We start from the raw sequence: 23,231 nt of genomic DNA on the forward strand, positions 1-23,231 counted from the left end.
TGAAGTAAGAAGAAAATGAGTTGCTGGCTTGGAGGCCCAAGCACTGTAGAAGTTAACCTGCTGGCTTGGAGGCCCAAGCACTAGAAGTTAACCTGCTGGCTTGGAGGCCCAAGCACTGTAGAAGTTAACCTGCTGGCTTGGAGGCCCAAGCACTGTAGAAGTTAACCTTCGATCTCATCACCAAAGATTCAGAGTCCCAGCCTGAGCATGGATGTTTATTGTGATTATCCCTTCATCAGTTTCATCTAATTATATCTCATCCTTGACATCGCAATTAGCTGAAAGTGCAGAAATGTGATGGATGCTAAATAGAAGGAATAAAACTGAGCGAATTGTAAGTGCTGTTTGCTTTTGGCGTGAGTGGTCTCTGCTCCAATTACCTGTGGGATCTACCTGAAATCAAATCTTGGAAGCAAGGAAGCAGCAGTGATGGGAATTTTTGCACTGACCACATATCATCGAACAAAAGGCCCCTTGCCAGACCTTGCCCCGTAAAGAATTGTTACATCATGGAGTAGCAACTGAATTGCCTGAATGCTTCTGGCAAGCAGGTTTAGTTACGTCCATAGTTTTATTACACAACTCTACATGCAAAATGGAGAATGTTGGTGTCGGAAACTTGCAGCAGTGTTGCATACTTTAGAATTTAAATGTTTGCATGAAAGTAGCAAATGTCAACCAACAAGAGCAAGGTAGAGTATTTGTATTTTTCTTATTTTACATTGCTTTCCTGTTTCTTTTAAACTAATTGCAGCAAAGATTATGATTGATGATGAAATGAAATTGAGAGAGGGGCTGGTCTCGAACCTGGAATTTTTGGTAATGGTGGTGTTGGTCCACTACTCAAACCACTTGACCAATGTAGTAGCTTGGAAGTAGAAGTTGCAGCTTTGTGTAAAAGAATAGGTTGATGCATAAAACATCATCCTACACATTAAAACCTGATTTGGATTCAGTGGTACCAGAAATGGAGCGCTCCAGTGTTACCATCTTCACAATAATTCTCCTTTTCTCTTAATTTATTACTATCATACAGGTGAAATACAAGTTATTTACAATCTTGTGTATTTTGAACACTTGTGAACTGCTACACAGAATGTTTGCTACTAGCATCAAGAGTAGTAGTAACATCTAATACCTATTACATGCCACTATTGTATGTACATTGTGTTTGTAGTAGTATAAGGAAGTTGCAATAGAGACAGTAACTTGAATTCTCTCTCTCTCTCTCTCTCTCTCTCTCTCTCTCTCACTCTCACTCTCTCTCTCTCTCTCTCTCTCTCTCTCACTCTCACTCTCTCTCTCTCTCTCTCTCTCTCTCTCTCTCTCTCTCTCTCTCTCTCTCTCTCTCTCTCTCTCTCTCTCTCTCTCTCTCTCTCTCTCTCACTCACTCACACACACACACACACACACACACACTCTCTCTCTCTCTCTCTCTCTCTCTCTCACTCTCACTCTCACTCTCACTCTCTCTCTCTCTCTCTCTCTCTCTCTCTCTCTCTCTCACTCTCACTCTCTCTCACTCTCACTCTCTCTCTCTCTCTCTCTCTCTCTCTCTCTCTCACTCTCACACTCTCACTCTCACTCTCACTCTCACACTCTCACTCTCACTCTCACTCTCACTCTCACTCTCACTCTCACTCTCACTCTCACTCTCACTCTCACTCTCACTCTCACTCTCACTCTCACTCACACACACACACACCCACCCCCCATAGTGTTCAAAATATATTTATTATAGCTGTGCAATAACTGAGATTTTTTTAAAAAATGCCTGCTTGGTGGTCAACTTTCAATCATGCCATGGAAGTACTTGGGTTTCAATCCCAACTTGGGCATGGGTGTTCTTTGTAAGTCCCCTCTCATCAATTTCATTTCATTATCACTTGTCCTCGTCATAACAATTAGCCAAAAGTTGCAGAAAAGAATGTAAAAAACAAAAATACAGGTTCTATAAACATTGTGCTATGTAAATTTTCACAAAAAAACTTATCTTTTGTTTTGTTAAAGAATCACAAATCAAACACTACAACATACTAAATACAATATACAAAAAACAATGTTTGTCACATCAGGCAATCATGTTTCGAAGGAGGATCATAATACAGTAATACTGTGTTTCTCGGAATAGGTGAAGTGAAGCCACTCATTCATTTGCTTCAAGCAAATGGTCATCAGGGTGACACATTTATGGTGAACAAAATATCAAAATTTCAGTACAAGAACTGAGTGTGTTTCTGGATCAAAAGCAGTTTGTAGAATAGCATTTTGGTGTTGAAATCCAAAATTGGATTTAAAGCCATGGTGTACTGATACAGAATGAAAATTACCATTCTAAAAGCATATTTAGAGTAATGTTAATTACCAAAGTGCATGTTTCCATCCAAAAGTTTCCAACAGAAGTAATCAGTGTTCTGGTAGGTTGTGGTTAACTCCCAGAATAATTCAGACTTTGAAAGATTACTGTAAACAAAGTAAATTTCAATTTTAAGAGGTTATTTCTCATTTTCATTATTTTGTATGAAAAAGATATGGTAGGAAAATGAACAATATAGTGTGTAATTTTACATTTCATGTTTCTCAAAAATGAACACATTTCCTCAGGAACTCCATAAATTCTGAATTCATATGAGCAAGGGAAAATAATTCTGGATTTAATTTCTTGTGGAGGCACATACAGTGGCTAAGGTTCCTGTCTCAATTAGCCCATTTGAACAATCGGAATATGAATTGAGATTTCTTATGTTGCCTTGGTGGCTAAACCAGGTACATGCCAGACTTACCATGCTGCCACCGATGGTCCCAGCTTCGAGTCCTGTCATGGGCATGCCTTTGTGAGTGTAACTTCATCTAATCATCATTTATTCTCATCACAATTAACCTAAAGAGGCAGAATAAGGGTGTTAAAATAAGATAATTAAAAAAAAAATACAAGTTCTTGTTTGCTTGATATCTGTGATAGACCTAGGATACATTGGAAGCTTGTTTGTATTGTCCTGAAACTAAACTCCGTAGACTAGAGAGCTTGTTTGGACTAAAACATGTGAAATGATTATTCAGTTGGTGGCACATAGTGCATTGAGCCTCACTGTTAATGATTTCTGCTTTTCTAGATTGGAGTCTGTTGCTTAATTATTTTTTTTCCTCAGATAATTTCATGATGCAGGATCAACATTGAAATTTTAGGGCTCCCACAGTGGATTGAATCCAGGACATGTGCATAAAAGTGAGAGCTACGTGGCATCGTATGTGTGGTTTTGAGTTGCATGTCCTTGCCAGCATATTTTGTGCTTTGGGGTAGTTGTGTTTTTACCAGCTTCTCATTGATATTTTTTTCTTTCCATTTTAAAGGGATCAGTGGAAAATGAAGCATCGGATGTAAAATCAAAGTGCAAAGACTTACAGAGACATCTGCACAATTCCGAGCATGAGCAAACAAGACTGAAGTCAACATTGGAAGATGAATTGAAGAATGTGGAAGGTCTGAAGAAGGAACTTGCTCAACTTCGCGAAAAGCTCCATGAAGAGCGTTCGCACACAGAGGACCTTTCTATTCAGCTGGACAGCGAGCGGAAGGACAAGGACAGTGTGCTACTTCGCAACGCCGAGGTTTCGCAGAGCTTGGAACTGGCTAAGCAGCAGATCTACAGGCAGGAAGAGGAAATGCAGGATGTAGTGCAGCATCGAGACAGTCTCAGTGACCAGGTGGTGCAGCTTGAAAAGAGTCTTACAGATAGCAAGCAAGTAAGTGTACATGACTAAAATGTTCTTTCCCATTATGATATTGGCAGCGAGTTCAAGATCTGTCTTCCACTGTTTCTTCAGTTGTTTAACATATCAGCAGTCATAGTGCTGAAAAAAATATTCCTATGCACTTCTTTGAAGTATGTGAAAGTAAGATTTTTTGTTCCCTTCGACTGTGTTCCATTAGTTTTACTTTTACAATAATCCACGCCATTTCTCTTTATTAAAAAAAAAATGTTGGATTGATCAAACTATCTATGCCAATTGGAACATGGCTAGTAGGCTCAAAAGTTGTGGTTATTTGCATTTTAATTTGGTAAAATGTGACAGTTTAATACATGACATAAAGCAATAAAAATAATTCTTTATAGAGATCTTATACATAGGCTGTACTGATATAACTTTAAATCTATAATCATACCTACCACTTCAGATTCCGTTACATATATTTGAAATTTAAAGTTGTTCGCTATTAATATGCAAAGGGCATCTAAATATACATGACAAATTTCTTTATTAACATTGCAGTGAAAATATGTAACATTCTATTTCTTATTGTAGTCCTTGTCCAACATACTAGAACCTTTTGAAATATCACCTTGTAGTTCAATATCCAACCATACATTATCTGAACTGACAGCATCATTAGTCTGCAACTTCTGATTGTTTTAAAAAATTTCATGATCTGAACAAGTGACATTCTAAAGGAGCAAATCTAGGAGTATATGGAGGAGGATGAAGCAGAATATGTCACTTCATTATTTTGAACACTGCTAATGCAAGAACAGACTTTTGTAGTTTCTATTGGCTAGAAGGAGATTGTAAGCTCCATTTTTTCAATGAGGAGCGTTTAATAATGCTATCTATTTTTTTTTTTTTTTTTTTTTTTTTTTAGTAATTGAGAAAATCCAAGTAGAGTAAACTCTTGGAATAAGTTAGTTCATCAAGTTCGAAAACATTAATAGCAATCAGATCTTCTTGGCTGACAAGTACTGATGGTTATCCATTTTTATAGAATTTACTTTCCACAAAACAAAAATTTTCTTTTTCTATAGAAAAATTCTCCTCTGCTAAGGAAGCATTCTTTATATATATATATATATATATATATATATATATATATATATGTATAGTTTTTATAATAATTTTCTTTATTAACATGAAATGATAAGATAAAATACATTTATATTTGAAGCCAGCTCAATGGCCAAGTGCTTGAAATGGCCAACTTTCCATCTCACCACTAAAGTTCCCAGGTTCAAGTGCTCTTGTGTGTGTCCGTTCATTAATTTCATCTAGTCATCACTCACTCTCATAGTCTTGAATAGCCAAAAGTGGCAGAAAAGCAATGCAAAATAAGAAAAACTGAGAAATACTTGGATGTGATTATTAAGGCATAACTGCATTGCAAACCACAAAAAAATATTCTTAGTATTTGGATAATAATATGGTGAAGGTAAAGTTCCCCGTGCATATGGTACTGTGTCATAAAGGTACTTTTAGGGGATCTGGGGCTAGGACTCCACACATTCTCGAGCTTGGCCATTTTAGATGTAATGTGACCAGCACCACTCTCCAGTCACCTTTACCCTCCCGGGTTGCCCCTGATTTGAGGCTGGGTGAATTCCAGAGCAGCTTTATGCGGGAACAAGGCTGGACAAATTCCGATAAGTTATGAAAAAGCCCCTTGGCTTGGTTTTCTATTATTGCAGTAATAGTGTCTTCAGAAGACTCAAGATGGCGGCAACTAGTAGAAGTTGCGCTGATCGTCGTCCCGTTTTTCGAGAATTTTCAGTGTTCTTTCTGAGTTTGTCTTTAATCCTGGTGTACTCGTGCCTCTGCTATAGTGTTTCCTCCCCAATGTCAAAGGATTTTCACGATCTATTGCAATGGAAATGTGCTGAGACAGGATTTTCATTTTCGGCACTCGCGGCAACAGGTATGCGTGTCTCCGCAATGGCTTCACCCAGCACCAGGGAGCAGCACTCTGCAGGTAAGGGGACCCCAGCCCGGTACTTTCAATTCCTATGCATGGCTTTAATCTCTGGGGATGTACAAGTGAATCCGGGACCTGTGAAAACATTGGCAAATTTCTCTGTGTATTACCAAAATACACAGAGCATTAAGAACAAGCTTACTGACTGTGCTGCTTTTGCGTGTGAACTAATGACATACGATTGCTTAATATTTACTGAAACATGGGTAACTGAAAATGTTAGTGACTGTGAACTACCATTCATAAGCAATTTTAACATATATAGAAAAGATCGTGCGACTCGCGGTGGTGGTGTAATGATATGTGTTAGCACAAAATGGCCTAGTAAAGTATGCAATGATCTAAAGCAAAACTGTGAATTACCGTGGGTCGAGGTTTCAGTATCCAATGCAAATAATATTCTTGGTTCGTACTATAGACGCAATAAAAATAGTCCACTGTACTTGCTCGAAGAATGTCGAGATTCGTTACTTGCAGCAGTTGCCCTGGGGGACGTTGCGCTTTTCGGAGACTTCAACCTGTCTATTGAGTGCAAGACTCTGGTCATGGAATCGCGAAGTGTGCAAATGATTTATGGTTCATTGAAACTTTCATTTCTGGTTTAAAGCTAAGGCAGCATAATTTATTCAACACCAGGAAGGACAGTAATCTATATTATGTTGTGTCCACATTGAACAATATAAGCATTACGCCACGTAAGAACCACCTCAGTTCTGACCGCAATAGTTTGGAAGTGTCCATTTCCATCCTCCCACCTACTGAAAGATTTCATCGCCCCTCGATCCAGAAGAACCGTCACCTGTGGAACCGGGTGCAGTGGGAGGAGATAAGACGCACCCTCGACTGCTTCCCCTGAGGCTTTTTGGAAGATGGAACAGTCGACGATGCAGGTAAGCTATTTACAGCTGCCATTCATGCAATGTCGTCTTCTACTAAATCCTTCCTTTCCGAGGCTACAAAGAATACATAAACAATATCAATGCAACAATCCAGGAAAATCCAAAGAACTTCTTCAGTCTAATAAACTCGTAGAAACAACAGCAGAATTCCTCTTGAAATTACACACAATAGTGAAAGTGTGAAAAGTGACTGAAGAGCTGAATTCTTAAATGCTGATTTCCATGGTAACTTCTGTCCGCCTGCACCCCTGGCAACGTAAGATCAGTCTGTTCTTCCTCTCTAACAAAGCTTGCCACTACAACCGATGAAGTGAAAAGTCTATTGTCGTCTCTCCCAGCTGACCGCAATAGTTTGGAAGTGTCCATTTCCATCCCCCCCACCTACTAAAAGATTTCATCGCCCAACCACTGGCCTCGGTGGCTCAATCGGTAACGCGTCTGACTACCATGCTAGAGGTCTCGGGTTCGATCCCCGGCCGGTTCAAATCCGGGAACTTTTCTAACGTTGGAGGTGGCCCCGGCGCCCACCCAGCGTGGAATATCATGGGTACCTGGGGGAAACCCTGGGGGGTAAAGGCGGTCAGGGGCATGATGCTGATCACATCATCCCCACTGACGACCAGATCAAGAAAGTGTGGGGCGTTACCCCCACAACCCCTATACGCCTTCATGGCATGGTGCTATGCACAGGTGAGCACTTTACCTTTTTTACCTTTTTACCCAGCTCACCGCGCCCTAGCACCGGACGATATCAACACCATGTTCCTGAAGAAAACTGGGGAATCCCTTTCTTATCCCCTCTGCATTCTTCTGAATAGATGTTTCTCGGAGGGCATCTTTCCTCATGCTTGGAAGCAAGCTAACATCACTCCCATTCTCAAAAATGGCAACAAAACCTTGCTTCATCCTATAGGCCAATCTCGTTACTCTCTCCACAGTCCATCATTTGTGAAAAAATCATCAAAGACAGACTATATAAATTTGTTTCTCTGTATTTTTGCTCAAATCAACATGGTTTTCTTTCTGGTAGTTCCTGTCTTACGAACCTGTCTGTTTTTCTCTCGCATGTTATGAAATGTATTTCAAACAATTCCCAACTGGACATTATATATTTTGATCTAGCCAAAGCTTGCGTTATTGTCAGTCATCGTCTTTTGATTCACAAATTATGCAATAGATTCCACATTCATGGTAACTTTCTTAACTTGCTCACAGATTACCTTAGCATACACCAACAACGTGTAGTCCTTTCAGTTACTCTATCTAACTTTCTTCCCGTCCTTTCTGGAGTACCACAGAGCAGTGTTCTAGGACCCCTTTTGTTCATATTATTCGTCGATGACCTTACCGACCATCTCACAGCCGCCCCTAGTAATTACCTTCTTTTCGCAGATGACTGTAAGATTTTCAGAGAAATCTCCACTTCCAACGATACTCATCTTCTCCAGAATGACATAACAACGTTTTTTTTCATGGTGCCTGACGTGGAAACTTACATTAAATCCTGAAAAATGTACTACTCTCGCCATCTCTCTCAAAAAGAACCTGTTAAAGTCATCTTACTCCATCTTTGGCAATAACATCAAAGCAGTATCCTCTCGTAGAAACCTAGGCATTGTTTTTGACCAAAAACTCACATTTTAAGAACATATTACAGGCATGACAAAAAAGGCTACCGATCTTTTAGATTTATTGTATCGGTTCACCGAAATTAGTGACATCTCAGCCCTCACCTTGTACTTCAAATCATTCATCTCTCCAATAATAGAATACTGCTTTCTCGTCTGGTCCATGGCATGTCCCACTCAGCTCTCCAGAATCGATTCTGTTCTTAACTTTTTCCATGCTATAGTTCGTTACAGGGTCCCCTCATTATGCAATTTTTCAACACCACATCTCCTGTCCTTTCTAAACTTAGACTCCCTATCAGTGCCGTTTACTGAATGATTTTTAGGTATCTTTACAAAATTGTCAATGGATATATCTGTTGCAACACACTCCTCCAGGAATTCCACTTTTGAGTGCCTATATGCACAACACGCAACACATCTATTTTACACTAAAAAGCCTAGACTGGAAATTTAAAAAAGATCGCTCTTCCACAGACTTCCCACTCAATATAATGACCTCCCATCAAGGGCTGATGTATTTTCCACAGAGTACGCCTTTCGGTCAACCATCAGAACATATGTTGCTAAATAATATTTAATTGTGCTATCTTGACTTATTTATATTAATATTTTATCTTATTTTGTTATTTTTATTTTTGTTATTTTCATTGTTACTGATTTCAGTGTAAAATGGCTACGTGCTGTATCTGAAATTTTCTCAATAAATAAATAAATAACGACACTCTGGGTGAGGTAATAATTGTATTCAACATTCTGCACAATAGCATACTGTAAATTACCCAGTAGAACAGAAATAAATAATGCAAAGTGCTAATTACAAGGCTGCTTTTGTCTTAGTGTGCTTTGCTATAATTATGATGACACAAAAGATTTCTGTTGTAGAAGAGTGAATGCACTTGAGACAAAATTAATAATTTTTGTTTTGAGTGCCTTATAGGGTCCGAGAGATGTTGTTTGTGCGTCTTAAAAGTTTTACATCCACGTCTTCAGGTACCCAAAATTTAACTTTTCTCGTGAATCCGTATTTGTACCAATTGTTATGTTGAGGGCAAAAACATGCATCGCAACATATTGATACAAGTTTTTGATGCAGGATCTCGAAAGCAGAGCCTTGTCAATGGAGGAGCTTTCCAGAAGAATGCAGGAGACAGACAAAGTGGTTGAGGAGAAGCAGCAGGCTTTAGAAGCCGTAAAGCAGCTTAAGGAGTCAGTTGCAGAATTGGAAAGCCAAATGGCAGAGAAAAATAAGGTATGCTTGCTGTTAGTGCAGTATTTATCACCACTTAATTTACGTACTTGTATCTGGGTTACCAGTGACATGGAAAATTCACTGAATTTCATAAAATTCTGTATGTTAAATACAAGTCCCCACTTGGATTTACTTTATCCCAGCATGTAATGCAATTTTGAGGGCAAATTTGGCCCAGATAATGATGATTGTGTTGATACATAAGTGTCATTAGTAATTTGATTGTTGTCATGGTTCATATGAAAGTCAAAACATTGCCTCCAAGGGGTTGAGGCAAATGTTACCTTTTTGCAGAAAAAGAGCGATTATAATGTTTTCTCTATATTTACTAGAGGACATGAGCTTTTTACAAACAAAACAAATTTATAATTATGCTATTCTTAGTTTCTGAGATATTACATTTATTTTTGAGAATTACATAATTCTTTTTAATTTAAAATTAAAAAGAATATAGAAATATAGTGGAACCATTTCTTTCATATTTTTACTCTGAAAATATACTGTAAATTGAGTTAAACAGTTAAAATGATCTGGGAACCAACTTGAAAATATGTGGGAAATCTGTTTTGGCAAAATATATGAGAACCATATGTATAACATTTACATATCAGTAATTTCCCTTGGCCTTTTTTTAAAAAGTATAATTGTGTATACAGGGTGTATCATAAGTAATAGCGCAAACTGACACAGCTGAAAGTACACGATAATAGAAGCAAAAAAGTCTCAGTAAATATAGGTCTGCAAACGAGTAGTTTTCGAGATAATTGTGAATGTGCGGTTACAAGCCACCCTGACTTCATTGTTTGTAAATGTCTTCCTAGTTGGTAAAATGCTAATAATGTGTGCAAATATGTGGTTAGAAGCCATCACTGATTGCATTTTGTAAACACAAAGTGCTTTACTCCTTGCATGTTCCAAGGTTTGCTCTTTGTTTACAAAACAGAACATTTCCGAGAGGTGGTGGTGTAATCAAACAGGATCAATACAATCAATACAGAGAATTGTACATGCTTGTAACTAATTCCGAAATGAACCGGGGGTGTTTGAAAGAATTCCAAACTAAATGCGGAATTGTGTACAGTATTACATTCAGATGCAAGGATGACACTTTGAACATCTCCTTTAACAGGTACGAGTGTACAGTAATGGTAACATGTAAGATATTAACGTTTGTTAAAGTATGCAGAATGTTCAGTAAAATCAATGAGATCTCCAATGACTTACTGTATTATTAGCATTTTACCAACTAGGATGACATTTACAAACAATGAAGTCAGTGGTGGCTTGCAACCGCACATTCGCAATTATCTCGAAAACTTCTAAGTACTTTCAACTGTGTCAGTTTGCGCTCTTACTTATGATACACCCTGTATATAGTTAGCATTTATCCACATAACCGTCTGTTCTACCTTCTAGGTGAACCAGGTTTATTCCATTTGTCTTTACATTTTCCATATTTTATATTGCCTCTGTGACTGAGCATCCCTTGATCAATATGTACTGATTTTGTAAAGTAAATGGCTAAATATGCAGTATTTTTTCTCCAGCAAAATCTGTTTAGCGGCTGATTGCACACGTTCAGGAAATGAATGAATCATTAAAGTTCACTAAGGTATATTTGTGATTTTACATTAATCTGTATAATAATGGTTATTAGTATCAGTAAATTTTATATTTATTCTGTGTCAATATTGGCGAAAATGTCATATCCAATCCCTTATATTTATACATGCATCCATATTCTACATACCACCATAACCAAATGGTTCATGCTCTTGCCGTTCAGTTCCTGGTGGGAGCTCCAAAAATTTTGGTGTTAACCCAGCACCTTGAGAATAATTGGAGAGCTGTTTGTAGGTAATGGTAGCAGAATTTGAATGGGACCGGTGACCACTCGCCATCATGAGGAAATTGGGGAGGTACAAATGATTAGCATAACCAGGTTGTGGAAAACTGCAACAACCGAGGGTTCGTAGTGCTGACAACATGTCACCCCTTAACTGGTTGAATGATCTTCCACCTTGGTAGGTGGCAGTTGTTAGGTAGGCCCTTGGCCCTCTGGGCTGTTGCACCATGGGATAGTTTTAGTTAGACTCAAAAGCCAACTTAACACTGACGAAGGAAAGGGGGTGCACTGATCATGTGTCACACAATAAAAGCTTCTTAACAGGCATTGGACCTTCTGTAATAAGTGCACTCGCGGTCCCTGAAATGATGTATATTCATTAATACCCCAGCATGGGGCCAGATGTCATTATGGGTACGTGAAACCGGTCGTGACTTTTACTTACGGTCCAGGTTTTTTAGTTCGGTACTGAGACGGTCGTTTATTGTCGTACTAGTGTGAGGCGGGGATAAATACCTTGAAATGTTAAACTTTTCGGTTTACCTTAGATATGTAGACTCGAACAATAATAACACACTAATAGCATTATACCAGATACCTGAAAAACATCAAATAATAACACTGACGAACGGTAAAAATGTGAATATATTGTATCAACAAAAAAAATATTGGAATCAACAAACTGTTTACATCGCCTCCTCACTCACTCTCTCAATTTATCTCTCTCATTCTTACTTCTGAGGAATTTCACATGTGAATATACATACAAATCATGGATCAAATCAACATACCATTTCCTTTTTGTTCGAACCTTTACGTGAATTTAGGTCATTAGTCTACCCACTCCTGTGCTCTTTTAAATCAAATATCCGCCAGCCCTCGGAAAGCAGTTATCTAAAACAATTGGGTCGGCGTAGTTAAACCTTTCGTTTGAATGAACGTACGCATCCAGTTGTAAGCATGACATTACCAAGTTTCTCGGAAGGGGGTAATACACACAAGCCTCTCTCGTCCATTGAGAACAAATACACCATTACATAGTGATGCAAAACTTAATTGGCTCCAGCTGCCGGAATACACAAATCAAATGTCGGCGTGATCAAAAATTTCTACAAAAACCACTATGCAATAAAGAATACTACACTCGCACGACCTTGCAATATAAAATATGCTTTCCACAAATTAAAAAGACTAATCGTTCAACTATTGACAAGCTAATTGACGCGACGGGGCAGTCGGTTGCACAAAAATGGAGCACACTTTGACAATTTACATGAAAAATTAACGTAATGGAATGGAGCTTCTAACTGTGAATGCAGACAATCAAATTATTACATATGAACATGAAACGACTTTTTATATAACATTACTCAAAAAAATATCAGACACTGAAGTTAGGTTCGGGGTTCCTGAGTCACTTTGCAAATCAGTGACACTTCGGCTTTTACGGTACGGCATTGATACAAACAATACATGCTTACATGGACATAGACCATCTGAAGAATACACTACCAGACTCTGCTACATCATGTGAACGTTCATCTTTCCTGGACGCGAGAATTTGCACAAGGTCCTTTGCGGCGAAAATGTTCTTCGAGGTCGAACGCATCGAAGGATGATTGCGACGATATTGGGCCTTTCACTTTCATAGAACATCGCGTGTCTCTCTTCTCACAAGCGTTGGCTGTACGTTCTCGCACATCGGTCTGCACTCTCTCTTGTGTGTCGGGCATCAATCAAACGTCGTCCGGGAATCATCTCTCTCCCTCTCTCATTGGGCTTCTGTCGGGCATTAATCTGGAGTCATCCTTCTCTCTCTTTCTGGTAACGGGCTTCTTTTGGATGCCGAACAGGAAACTTCCTTCTGGGCGTAGGGCAATGGTTGGCTTCGTGGCGTAACATGTCGGTTTTGGCATTGGCTTTCATCGTTGCAGGCGTTGGGGAAAGCGACGGCCTCCTTTCTCTATCTTTTTAGCTGGCCATCTTTATGGTAGTCCATGCTTGGTAAAAAACCGCCGCGAAATGCTTCACAGAATAAAGCACGGACTGGTAAACTCACTATCGGTAACTCGCTCACGGTACGCAAGAAAAACAAGGTCCACGTAGACAAAACAGTAGTCATGCGAGAGTGTAGAGCAGAGATGCTCTCTCTCTACAAAATCTGGATAAAACTGTGTGTTGAACTCAAAGTCCTGCAGATTTATACCAGATTCAAAATTTTCCGTTGAAAACACGTTAGAGTGGCTTGGCTTGGGTTTCCGAAGAGATGGAAATGACCTCTGTCCATTGTCTCGAAATGCGGTCACAAGGCGTGTCCTTGGTTCTTGCTAGCTTGGGCTCCAGCTGATTATCCTGGTCATCCGTGAAAAGTACTTTTGGTCCCCCGCGGCGACTCCTTGGTCGGCCCTGACAAAAATAAATCCATCCTTTCTCCGTGACAACATGCTTTGGTGCAAATAAACCATGTACTTTGCCATATTGACAGTTCAGCTGTCACTCAGAAAAAACCTGTCTCCCAACTCTCGATGTCTGGCTCGGATACCAATTTTTCCACAAAAGAAACCAAACCTCACACTTTACATTTAAACATAATATGAATCAATAAACAAAAATGATTAATATCGAACGGTGTTTTTTCACATGTCACTGGATTACGTGACACTTCAAGGACAATTGCTCAATGCACTGAAACAAAATATAAGGAACATTTACAGAAAATTTTGAAATTTTGCATGCTAGGTAAATGGGATTACCCACTTTTGTGTGTGTGTGTTTGAGTTGGCCCTCGTGGTGGAATGGTTAGCACATCGTGCTATGATGCCAAGGGTCCTGGGTTCGGTTCCAGGCCTGGGCATGGGTGTGTGTGTGTCCAGTCATCACTCATCCCCATCTTTGTAAATTAGCCAAAAGTGGCACAAAAGCAAAGTAAAATAAAGGAAATCAATCATTTTTTGTGTTTGTTTTGCCATCGTGTTGTCTTTAATTGCATGTCTCCTTTTACAGAATATAAAGGTGCTTCAGCAGCGTCTGAGCGACATGAAAAAGACGCTGCAGCGAGAGCTCCGCTGTTCTTCCCATGCTGTTGATGGGGCCAGTTCGAATGAAGCCCACACAACAGCCACAGCTGCCGTGTCGCCTAATGTGCGCAAGAAGGATGGGACCAATTTTCATAAAAGCTTGGAGGAAGATGATGATGTGAACTTCAAGTACCTGAAACATGTTTTGATAAAATTCCTTACTAGTCGAGAATGTGAGGTAAGGCTGAATTATAGCACAGGGTCAGGAGATTATTGTCGTTGTTACGAAATTAAATAAATAACAATAATAAAAAAATCAACGAATAAAAATAAAGTTTATAATTCATATTTGTGTTGGATAGATAAGCCAGGTTATTATAAAAATCAATAAGCAGTACATAGTTCCATGTTGCTTTCCAAGTAAATTCTAAAGATTGTAACATGTTTTTCATTAAGCTGCTAACAACCTACGTTATTCATGTTGAGGGGAATAAACAGTGAGGTTGATAATATAAGACATAAGCGAGTTACTAAAGATATATCCGTGAAACTTACTTGTGAATGTTCTATTAATTTCGGTGGCCTCTGCTACTTTGGTCCCAAGTGGATGATGGCAGAGGCAACCAAAATTAATAGAACATTCACAAGTAAGTTTCACGGATATACCTTTAGTAACTCGCTTATGTCTTATAACCTAAGTTAAATTTGAAAAGTAGGGGAAAAGAAGCTTCCAGATATTAACACAAAGGTATACTGTCCACCTTTCTTTACATATCAACCCCATGCGCAATGTTCAAACTGATAACATTTGATTTTTATCTTTGTCTGCTGCCATGTTTCCATCATGGTGTGTAGCAAATGTTGCCTTACTATTTGGCACACATAGAAGATATACTAATTAGAAAAATTCTGACTCAACCCGAATGACATGGTATGTCAATGCTCTACTGGCCCAGCCCTGGTTTCACAAAATCCTACTGTTTTACCTATGTGCAGTTCTCTCTCTCTCTCTGCCAAATACTTACGTAATTTCCAACTCTGTCCTGGTAGAAACTAGACACTGTCGGTGTCAACAGTTTCTCAAAAGCAGCAGATTGTGGTGGCATTGATAGAGAACACTCCCCACAGGCAAAAGAGCAAGATCAAAATAAGGTGAAACCAGGACTGGCTCGGTAGCTCAATTGGTAGAACAATGGCATGGTATACCAGAAATCCAGTTTCGAGTACTGGTTGAGGCTGCATTTTTCACTGAAATTTCTACATAACAAATTTTGCATTTGCAAGCCTTTAAACTATTAACAGTATCTTTGAAACAATGAAGCCTAGACCTATGAAACAAGAATATTTCTAATCAGTACATTTTTGGAATATGGTTAATTTTACTATAGTAATTTTTGTAAATCTGTTCCTTAAACAACAAAATTTAGTTTAAAAATATGCATCATACTTGTCAAATAGTTTACAGATCATCCATATCGGTGTTAATTCTCAGGAATCAATATTTTTTTACAAGACACAGACACATCTGCTATAGTGCGCGTCAAATCTCCTGCATATGGCGATAGCCAATAGCAGCGCACTGCAGCGGTGCCATGTCGAAATCTCACACGGAAAAGAGACAGCGTGGTTGAGCGAAACGGCTTGTCACGGAGAGCACGGGACATTAGATAATATAACATCTAATAAACTTAATGGGAGAAAAGAACATACCTGATTATGCCAGAGGGACTGCATAATTGTTTCAATATTCTCAAGGTGGAAGTTGTACAGCCTTTGTAAGATATTTTGTCCCGTGAAGAGTACGTTATCTTTTTGGCAGTAGAAAATTCGCCACAATCGTAAATTTCAAAGACGGTTCTACAAACTACGTCTTTTTCAAAGTCATCTAAGTTTGTCGTTCTTTTTTGGTACGTTAATGTGCTTTCTAGGTGATTGAAACATTGGAGCAGGCCCCGATCCACATTATTTTGCCCCCGAACATATCCGAGAAACGGTAGCTTGATTCACACCACACGCTTGAGCTGTTAGAGCCTGGCACTTCTTAAAGTCGATTTTACTGCTCTCTTCTTCACTCGAACATTTAAAAAAAAAAAAAAAAATTGTACACCTAAAAAATCACCTGTCGTGCCTGGCTTCGTACAACACTGCATTGTTCTCTCTTCTCTCGCTATCACTACCACTTGGTTTACTCAACGACATGCTGCACACACACACACACACACTAAAGACGTGGGAAAAACGAACAGTGACGGTATCCTCTTCGTCAATTTCTCCTTCTACCATCACTGGGAACGAACCTGCTCTGTTCCCTTCACTAATCGGAAAGTTTCGGAATGCGACAGGAACGAAGGGAGAACAAAAACGATACAATGCAAATACGTTTATAATAACATTGCTTCTACAGAGGGAACGGTATAAGCTACAATCACGCTTGTTTTTCGTACATACTCGCAAAATCATTATCTTTCCATCTGTTGAACTACTGACACTTGAAATAATATATTTATATCCGAGCGCCAGGTACACGATTTAGTGGCGAGGTGAAACAGGTTCTGAACTAGGCAACGCCGCACGTCTGTGATTCGCTGGTGCTGTTCAGCAGTTCAAGGCCATATGCAGGAGATTTGACGCGCACTCTAGTGGTATTATTGTACTAAATATGAAATTTGAGGAGTTACAGCTTTGTTTTGGCTTTGTTTGGTTCCTAATATCTCTGATAGGCAAAGTGCTAAAAATCTGATATTTTGGTATAGTGAAATACTTTATGGTAGTAAGTCGCAGTAAAAATTTAGACATTGAGACTTAACTGACATCAGAGCTACAACAGAGATAAAATGCACAGAAATATGGTAAAAATAGTGCCTAGTGTATTCATACTGTAAACGCCGTTTAAGTATTACTTACGTTAAATTTCGTATTTACGCGTTGTACAATTGAATGGTTATTTCCGATAAATTTTGAAGGATCACTGCCTTCATTCACTAAGGGTACAGCAGCTGGAGCGGAGATGGTAGTGTGTCACTTCTTTGTTAGTTCTCGGGCATCAATAGTTGCATTTTTTCCCATTTCTTGCTGCTGGTGTGTGTTTCCTGGCTTGTATCGTCTGCTGTGCTTTCTGATTTCTGTTGGATGCCATTGCCAAGTGGTGGTTGGAGGGCTGGGCCGGCTGCTGCGTTGTGTTGTTGTTCCTGTTCTTTGCATGGGTGAAGATAGAACCAAAATCCCAAACTCAAATGGATCGCTTTCCCATACCACCCTACCACATCAGGCAAATTATCAAAATATTTAATATTTGACTGGCACACAAACCTGTATCCCACCCTACCCAACGTCAAGAGATACTACCTACCCAAAGTTGCATCCCCTGGTAGCTACATTGGCAGAACTATCCGCCCTGTTCAAGAATGGATCAACAAACACGCAAAAGATGCCAAAAAAGACACACCAGGATTGGGCCTTTCGCAACGCCTCCATTCCACACAAACTACATCATCTCCTCCACATCCATACTTCACCCAACCGGCTCTGTCATCAAAGAAACCCATGCTATCATCCAACAGAAACCAGCGCTGAACCTGGACTATGGACAGGCACACCTTGTCCTTCGAAAAATCCCAGACCACAAAAAGAAAAGATGCAGTGCACTCGCTCGACGACCTCCTCCACCCATGCGAAGAACAAGAACTACACTACACCGAACAACACAATGCAGCAGACGGCCCAGCCCCCCAACTGCCACTCGAAATCAGAAAGATGACACAAGACAGGAAAACGCCGTACCCTTAGTGAATGAAAGGAGTGAGCCTTCGAAATTAATCGGAAATAACCATCCATTTGTGCAATGTGGAAATACGAAATTTAACATTAGTAATGCCTATTGTACATTTGAAAGATAGGCCCAAATGAAGGTAAATGATATTTTATTTCATATTGTTGTAATATGTTATGTAACTACTAAATTAAGAGCATGTATGCATACTGTTCTTGCATTTAAAATGCCATTACATTGAGTGTAATCACCAATAATACAGTCATTAAATTGATTGAATTAGACATAAAACCGAAAAGCATACAGAAATAGGGAGATCATAATGTCACCATTATTTTAAAAGTTTTCAGGGAAACTTGCAATCCCCTTGGAATTATGCCACCATATAATTTGGTAACTACATTTAGAATATTTTTTGTGCTGTAAGTCTTTGTGCATGACACAGTGTGTCTGGGTCTTTCAACTTGTTGCCTGCTTCCACTTTTCCTCCATTTACTTTGGCAGTACAGAGGAGAAAGCCATGAAACGTCAGGTTTTTGGTGTTTATGTGCTGTGCTTTTATTTGTATCCCAGAACAGATACAGTGACAGGTATGAGCACGTCTTTGTATTAGTCAACAGATAAGACATTTTTTTTTCCTTCAAGGCTCAACACCTTACACGGGCAGTTTCAACCCTTCTGCGGTTCTCACCCGATGAGGAGAAGCTTCTGCAGGAGACGCTTGAGTGGAAGATGTCATGGTTTGGTTCGCGACCTAACCTTGGCTATGGACAAACAGCAAAGGCGATACCTCCCAGTTGATGATAGTCAGCGATGTTTATGGGCTTCTTGTGCCTCACATGAGGCCGAGAGCATATGCACACACTACATGCAAAGGCACAGCTATTTTGTATTAAGAGGAGAAATGTTTTATGAACTTTAAACAAAAGACAATTTTTATTATTGTAAATGTGCCAGAGGTATGTACATACATCGGTAGGTTAGAAATGTTCACCAGTGCTTTTTTGTAGACATCTTGCCTTAGATTCTGACATAACTTCTTATTCGGAAACTACATAGTTTTTAGCATTAATGAACTAACTCAGGACATAATGTAGATGATGTTATGAAAACACTTAAGATGTTTGTAGAGGACTTTTCCCCCCTCAGTGAATAATGACTGTGATTTGATGAGAATGTTTTTGTAATGTGTAATAAGTGCTTTAATTTACCAAAGATGTTACAGCAGAAATAGGCTTTTTTGTACAGGTGTATGTACATTTAAGGTGGTGTACAAATGTTTTGGTAGAAACTTAGCTGTTTATAGTTTTCATTCATGAAAGTGTGTGGATAGAAAAAAAAATATGCCCCGTTTATTAGAAATGTGAATCCGATAGAATGTGTAAAAGTATAATTTTTCATTGCTTGTAATTTCTTACTGAACTGTGTGACTGCCGTAGTCAATATGCATAATAAACTTATGAATTTCTTGACTCTTTGTGTGAAATAGATTCTGATTGAGTTGCATCATGTGCAGTTGATTGTAAGTTAATGCTTGCTTTTTAATGAAGAGAAACTAAAGCATCTATTTGTTCAAATCATGTTGATGTTATAGTCACTGTGGTAGCATAATGGTAATTTGGTTGCAGTGAAACATATCCTAAAGAGGCTGTGAATGCATGTCTATGATTACTATTATATGTTCGAGCATTTTACAAGCTCAGTGCTGTGTTTTAATTAGGATGTGTAACATATGCTGTGTGTATATATATATATAATTTTATTAGGTTAGGTTGAAAGTTGTAAATGGTTTGTTCAAATAAACAAGGTAGGTTAACTTTTATTTATACATAATATTATGCTGTTTGATTATGAAAATTGATCTTAAACTCACTGCAAATGCCAATTTTTTTATGAATTGTTAAGTGATGGTAGCTAAATCTTTCATACTGCCATATGCTAGATCAGGCATCACAACATTTCATGCATTTGAGAAAATCTTGACTTTTATGGTGTGTATTGCCAATCTTCTTCCCTAAGTCCTCTTAGTACATCATTTAAGAAGCTGCAAAGATAGTGTCATGCTTTGCAATGGGTAAGAATACTTTTGCAGCATGAATATTTTTTTTAGCATTTTACATGTTGTGATGATAAAAAAACAGTAAACATTCCTAAAATTGTGTCAGGATTTTGTTACATTCATATGATTGTGAAGCAGTTTGTTTTGAAACTTCTGTGTAGGCAGATGTTTGTTTCATGAATGAAATTGAATAGCAGCTTACATAATGAACTTTAAAAACAAAGTAATTTTAAAGATCGGGCCTAATAATGCAATGCTGAGACATGGAAATACATAGTGTATTGAATGCATAGCTTCATTTTGTAAGAATATTAATGGTAAAAGGGCTACAAGTGTTTTTTCTTCTACTTTTATTGTACACTCGCTAATGAAAAATGTCCACCGGCAATTTACTTCCTTTTCACCAAAAGTATTATGTTCCCTTGCAAAGAAAATGAGAAAATCTAAATGCACGTAAGCATATTATCCATTTTATTCCTAGACCTTCGAATGGAAATTTTAGATAGTAATAAATATAGCTGGTCCTGTACCATGAGTCTTAAGCTTTGGACTACAGCTATGGATGCATACAGGTCCGATTCTCCTGGGGGAAGTGGTTTGGATTCCACTTTAAACTGTAGGTTCAGTCTCAATTAACTGTGCATCAAGTGGACTTAGAACAACTCGACAATCCTGGAGGGAAGCTTAGCAAACTTTCTCCTGAGATTTCGGCCAGTGTATGGGACCAGTGGCCACCCACCATCGTGAGGAAATTTGAGAGCTATGAACTCAGTCATTGAAAACCTACATCAATGACTGGTTCATCGTGCTGACCACATGTCACCCTGTAACTGATTCGATGATCTTCAGTCTGCAGGTAGTCGCTGGCCCTCATGGGCTGTTACACCATGGGTTATTATTATAACTAGATATTTGGCCTATACAGATACTCTTACCATCTCACACTAATGCTTGAAAATTGTAACATCTAAAAGTAGTTTAAAATATTGATAAATATTAGTGGATTATTTCATTTCAATTATAGGCTCCAACTTGCTTTAAACTATTGAAAAATATTAAAATAACTGGTATGTAAACAGAAAATACATTTTCCCCCCACAATGTTGGTGTAAAATGAATGACAACTTCTGCTTATTTCCAGGACAATTAAACACTGCAAACATCAAAATCGCTGCAAAAGAATCAGCAGATATTGATAAATAAATTCAAACCAATACCTAAACCACTGGTATCGGCTCAGCTCTAGTAATGCCTCTTGGCACCTTGTTTTTATAGCAGTAAACAACTTTTAAACAGTAGCCACTGGCCTGGAAACATGGAAATGTCTGAGCAAATCCAGTGTATTTTATACTTCTCAGGATTTTCTAATGAAAGATAATTCCACCTTTATAGTAAAACATCGTCCGTATGGGAGATATGTTTTTTTTTCATTGATTTTAAACAGCATTGAATGAAATCCTATTTTATCGGATATCAAATGCTAAAACATCAAATAGTCTGGAAATTTATTGTAAAATTGCCTGCAAAACCTGAGAAAGTCTGGGAATTTAGTTTGTCAAAGCAAGCAAAAACTTTGGTTAACGTTTAATACAATGAAGTGTGGATGATAAATGTATGCAAGATTGAATATATGTGCTTAAGTATGTGCAATAACAGTATAAAAAGAATTTTTTACAATTTTCAAAATCAAAATTTCTCCTTTAAGTAGAATTTGATATGCAAAATTGAAGGTGGAATTGCAGCTTGTAAGATTTTTGTGTGTATGTGCATTTTTTTGTTGTAAATAATCCATGGTGGGCTGACTATTTTAAAAAAAAGTAGTACATCATTTGCATATAAAAGGGTTTTTTGCACTCCATAAGAATTCAACACCAGTCTTCAAAGTAAGGTTGATTATATCTTTGTACAGTGTATAAAGTTTCATACCATGTTGGAAATATTGTATAATATTTATTAAATTAAGTACAGCTGTATAAAAAAATGTAATAAGTCATAAGCATTAAACATCTGTAAAGCTTTGGCAGGATTTTTTTTCTCAAATGGGTGTTATTTTTTCAGCTTTTAGTGTTTTGTGAAAATTAGTTTTCGTTTTAGTACAATTTTCTCTGATTCTCATGGACAGTGGTTCAGATTTTGCTGCAGATGTTATGTAATTAGCCTATCTGAGCATAAAGTAGAATTAAACACACAAACTCTCACATTCTCTCACACACAAACACAAAAACTGCATGTGGGCACTTAAAGTGTTGACTTAATAGCAGAATTTTGCACTAAATTACAGGCTATGTATACATTTATCAGATTCGTAAAATTAGTGGTAAAAAAATCAGTCCTTGGTTAACTTTTGTTATGTGGAATAATTTATTGAGCTGCAAGAAGCCCATATTATTCATTTTTATTCTTGGTGTTATCTAGAATTCCCCTTCTGTAAGCATTTCAGTTGTGCAATGATTCCCACTGTTTACAAAATGTGTTCATTTTGGATGAAATGTAGTGTACCCACCCACAAGGCTAGCTTTTATATTGCTTGTAGTTGCCATTTAAGTCTTTCATCTTGAGGAACTGAATTGTTCGAATGTGTGTGGTTATTGTTGCTCCAGCCTAAATGACTATTGTGTAAGGTTAACACTTACAATTGGACACTTCGTATTAAGGAATTTTCTTGGCATAGGATGGGTAAGTTATGAAATTCACAAAATTACAATTCTTTAATACTTTTATTCCAATTAAGGTTTTCCAAGCATGCTTCACTATAAGGTAATGTATGTGTGAATGATTTAATTTAATAAATGTTCACAGAGTATCCAATTATTTCAACCTGATGGTCAAATTATTGAATTGAGATGCTAAACAAGGTAGTCTAGAGTTTTTTAAAAAATTTATTTATTGTATTTTCCTTTTTGGATGACATATCCAGCAAGTCTTGTGGTAAATTGGTTTTCTTGTACACCAGCTTGCAAGCTGCTGTAACTGCTAACATCTATTGTCAACAACAGTACCTAAAGGGTGCTATCAAGTTTG

The 23,231-nt window shown here is 38.1% G+C and overlaps 1 protein-coding gene across 2 annotated transcripts in view; it reads left to right on the top strand.

The window, feature by feature from the left end:
• Positions 1-22,227, top strand: part of LOC146001550 (uncharacterized) — a 56,808-nt gene extending 34,581 nt beyond the window's left edge. The window contains exons 7-10 of one of the 2 annotated variants that reach the window (XM_083139015.1): positions 3,352-3,744; positions 9,364-9,519; positions 14,369-14,620; positions 18,797-22,227. In XM_083139015.1, the coding sequence (XP_082995141.1) occupies positions 3,352-3,744; positions 9,364-9,519; positions 14,369-14,620; positions 18,797-18,952 (957 nt within the window). In that variant the 3' untranslated portion in view covers positions 18,953-22,227. The remainder of the gene's footprint in view (positions 1-3,351; positions 3,745-9,363; positions 9,520-14,368; positions 14,621-18,796) is intronic. The other variant, XM_083139024.1, reaches the window with a different exon arrangement.
• Positions 22,228-23,231: the final 1,004 nt, after the last annotated feature.

The sequence above is a fragment of the Lepisma saccharinum genome, chromosome 1, assembly GCF_977018435.1.
Source record: "Lepisma saccharinum chromosome 1, izLepSacc3.1, whole genome shotgun sequence".
NCBI lineage: Eukaryota > Metazoa > Arthropoda > Insecta > Zygentoma > Lepismatidae > Lepisma > Lepisma saccharinum.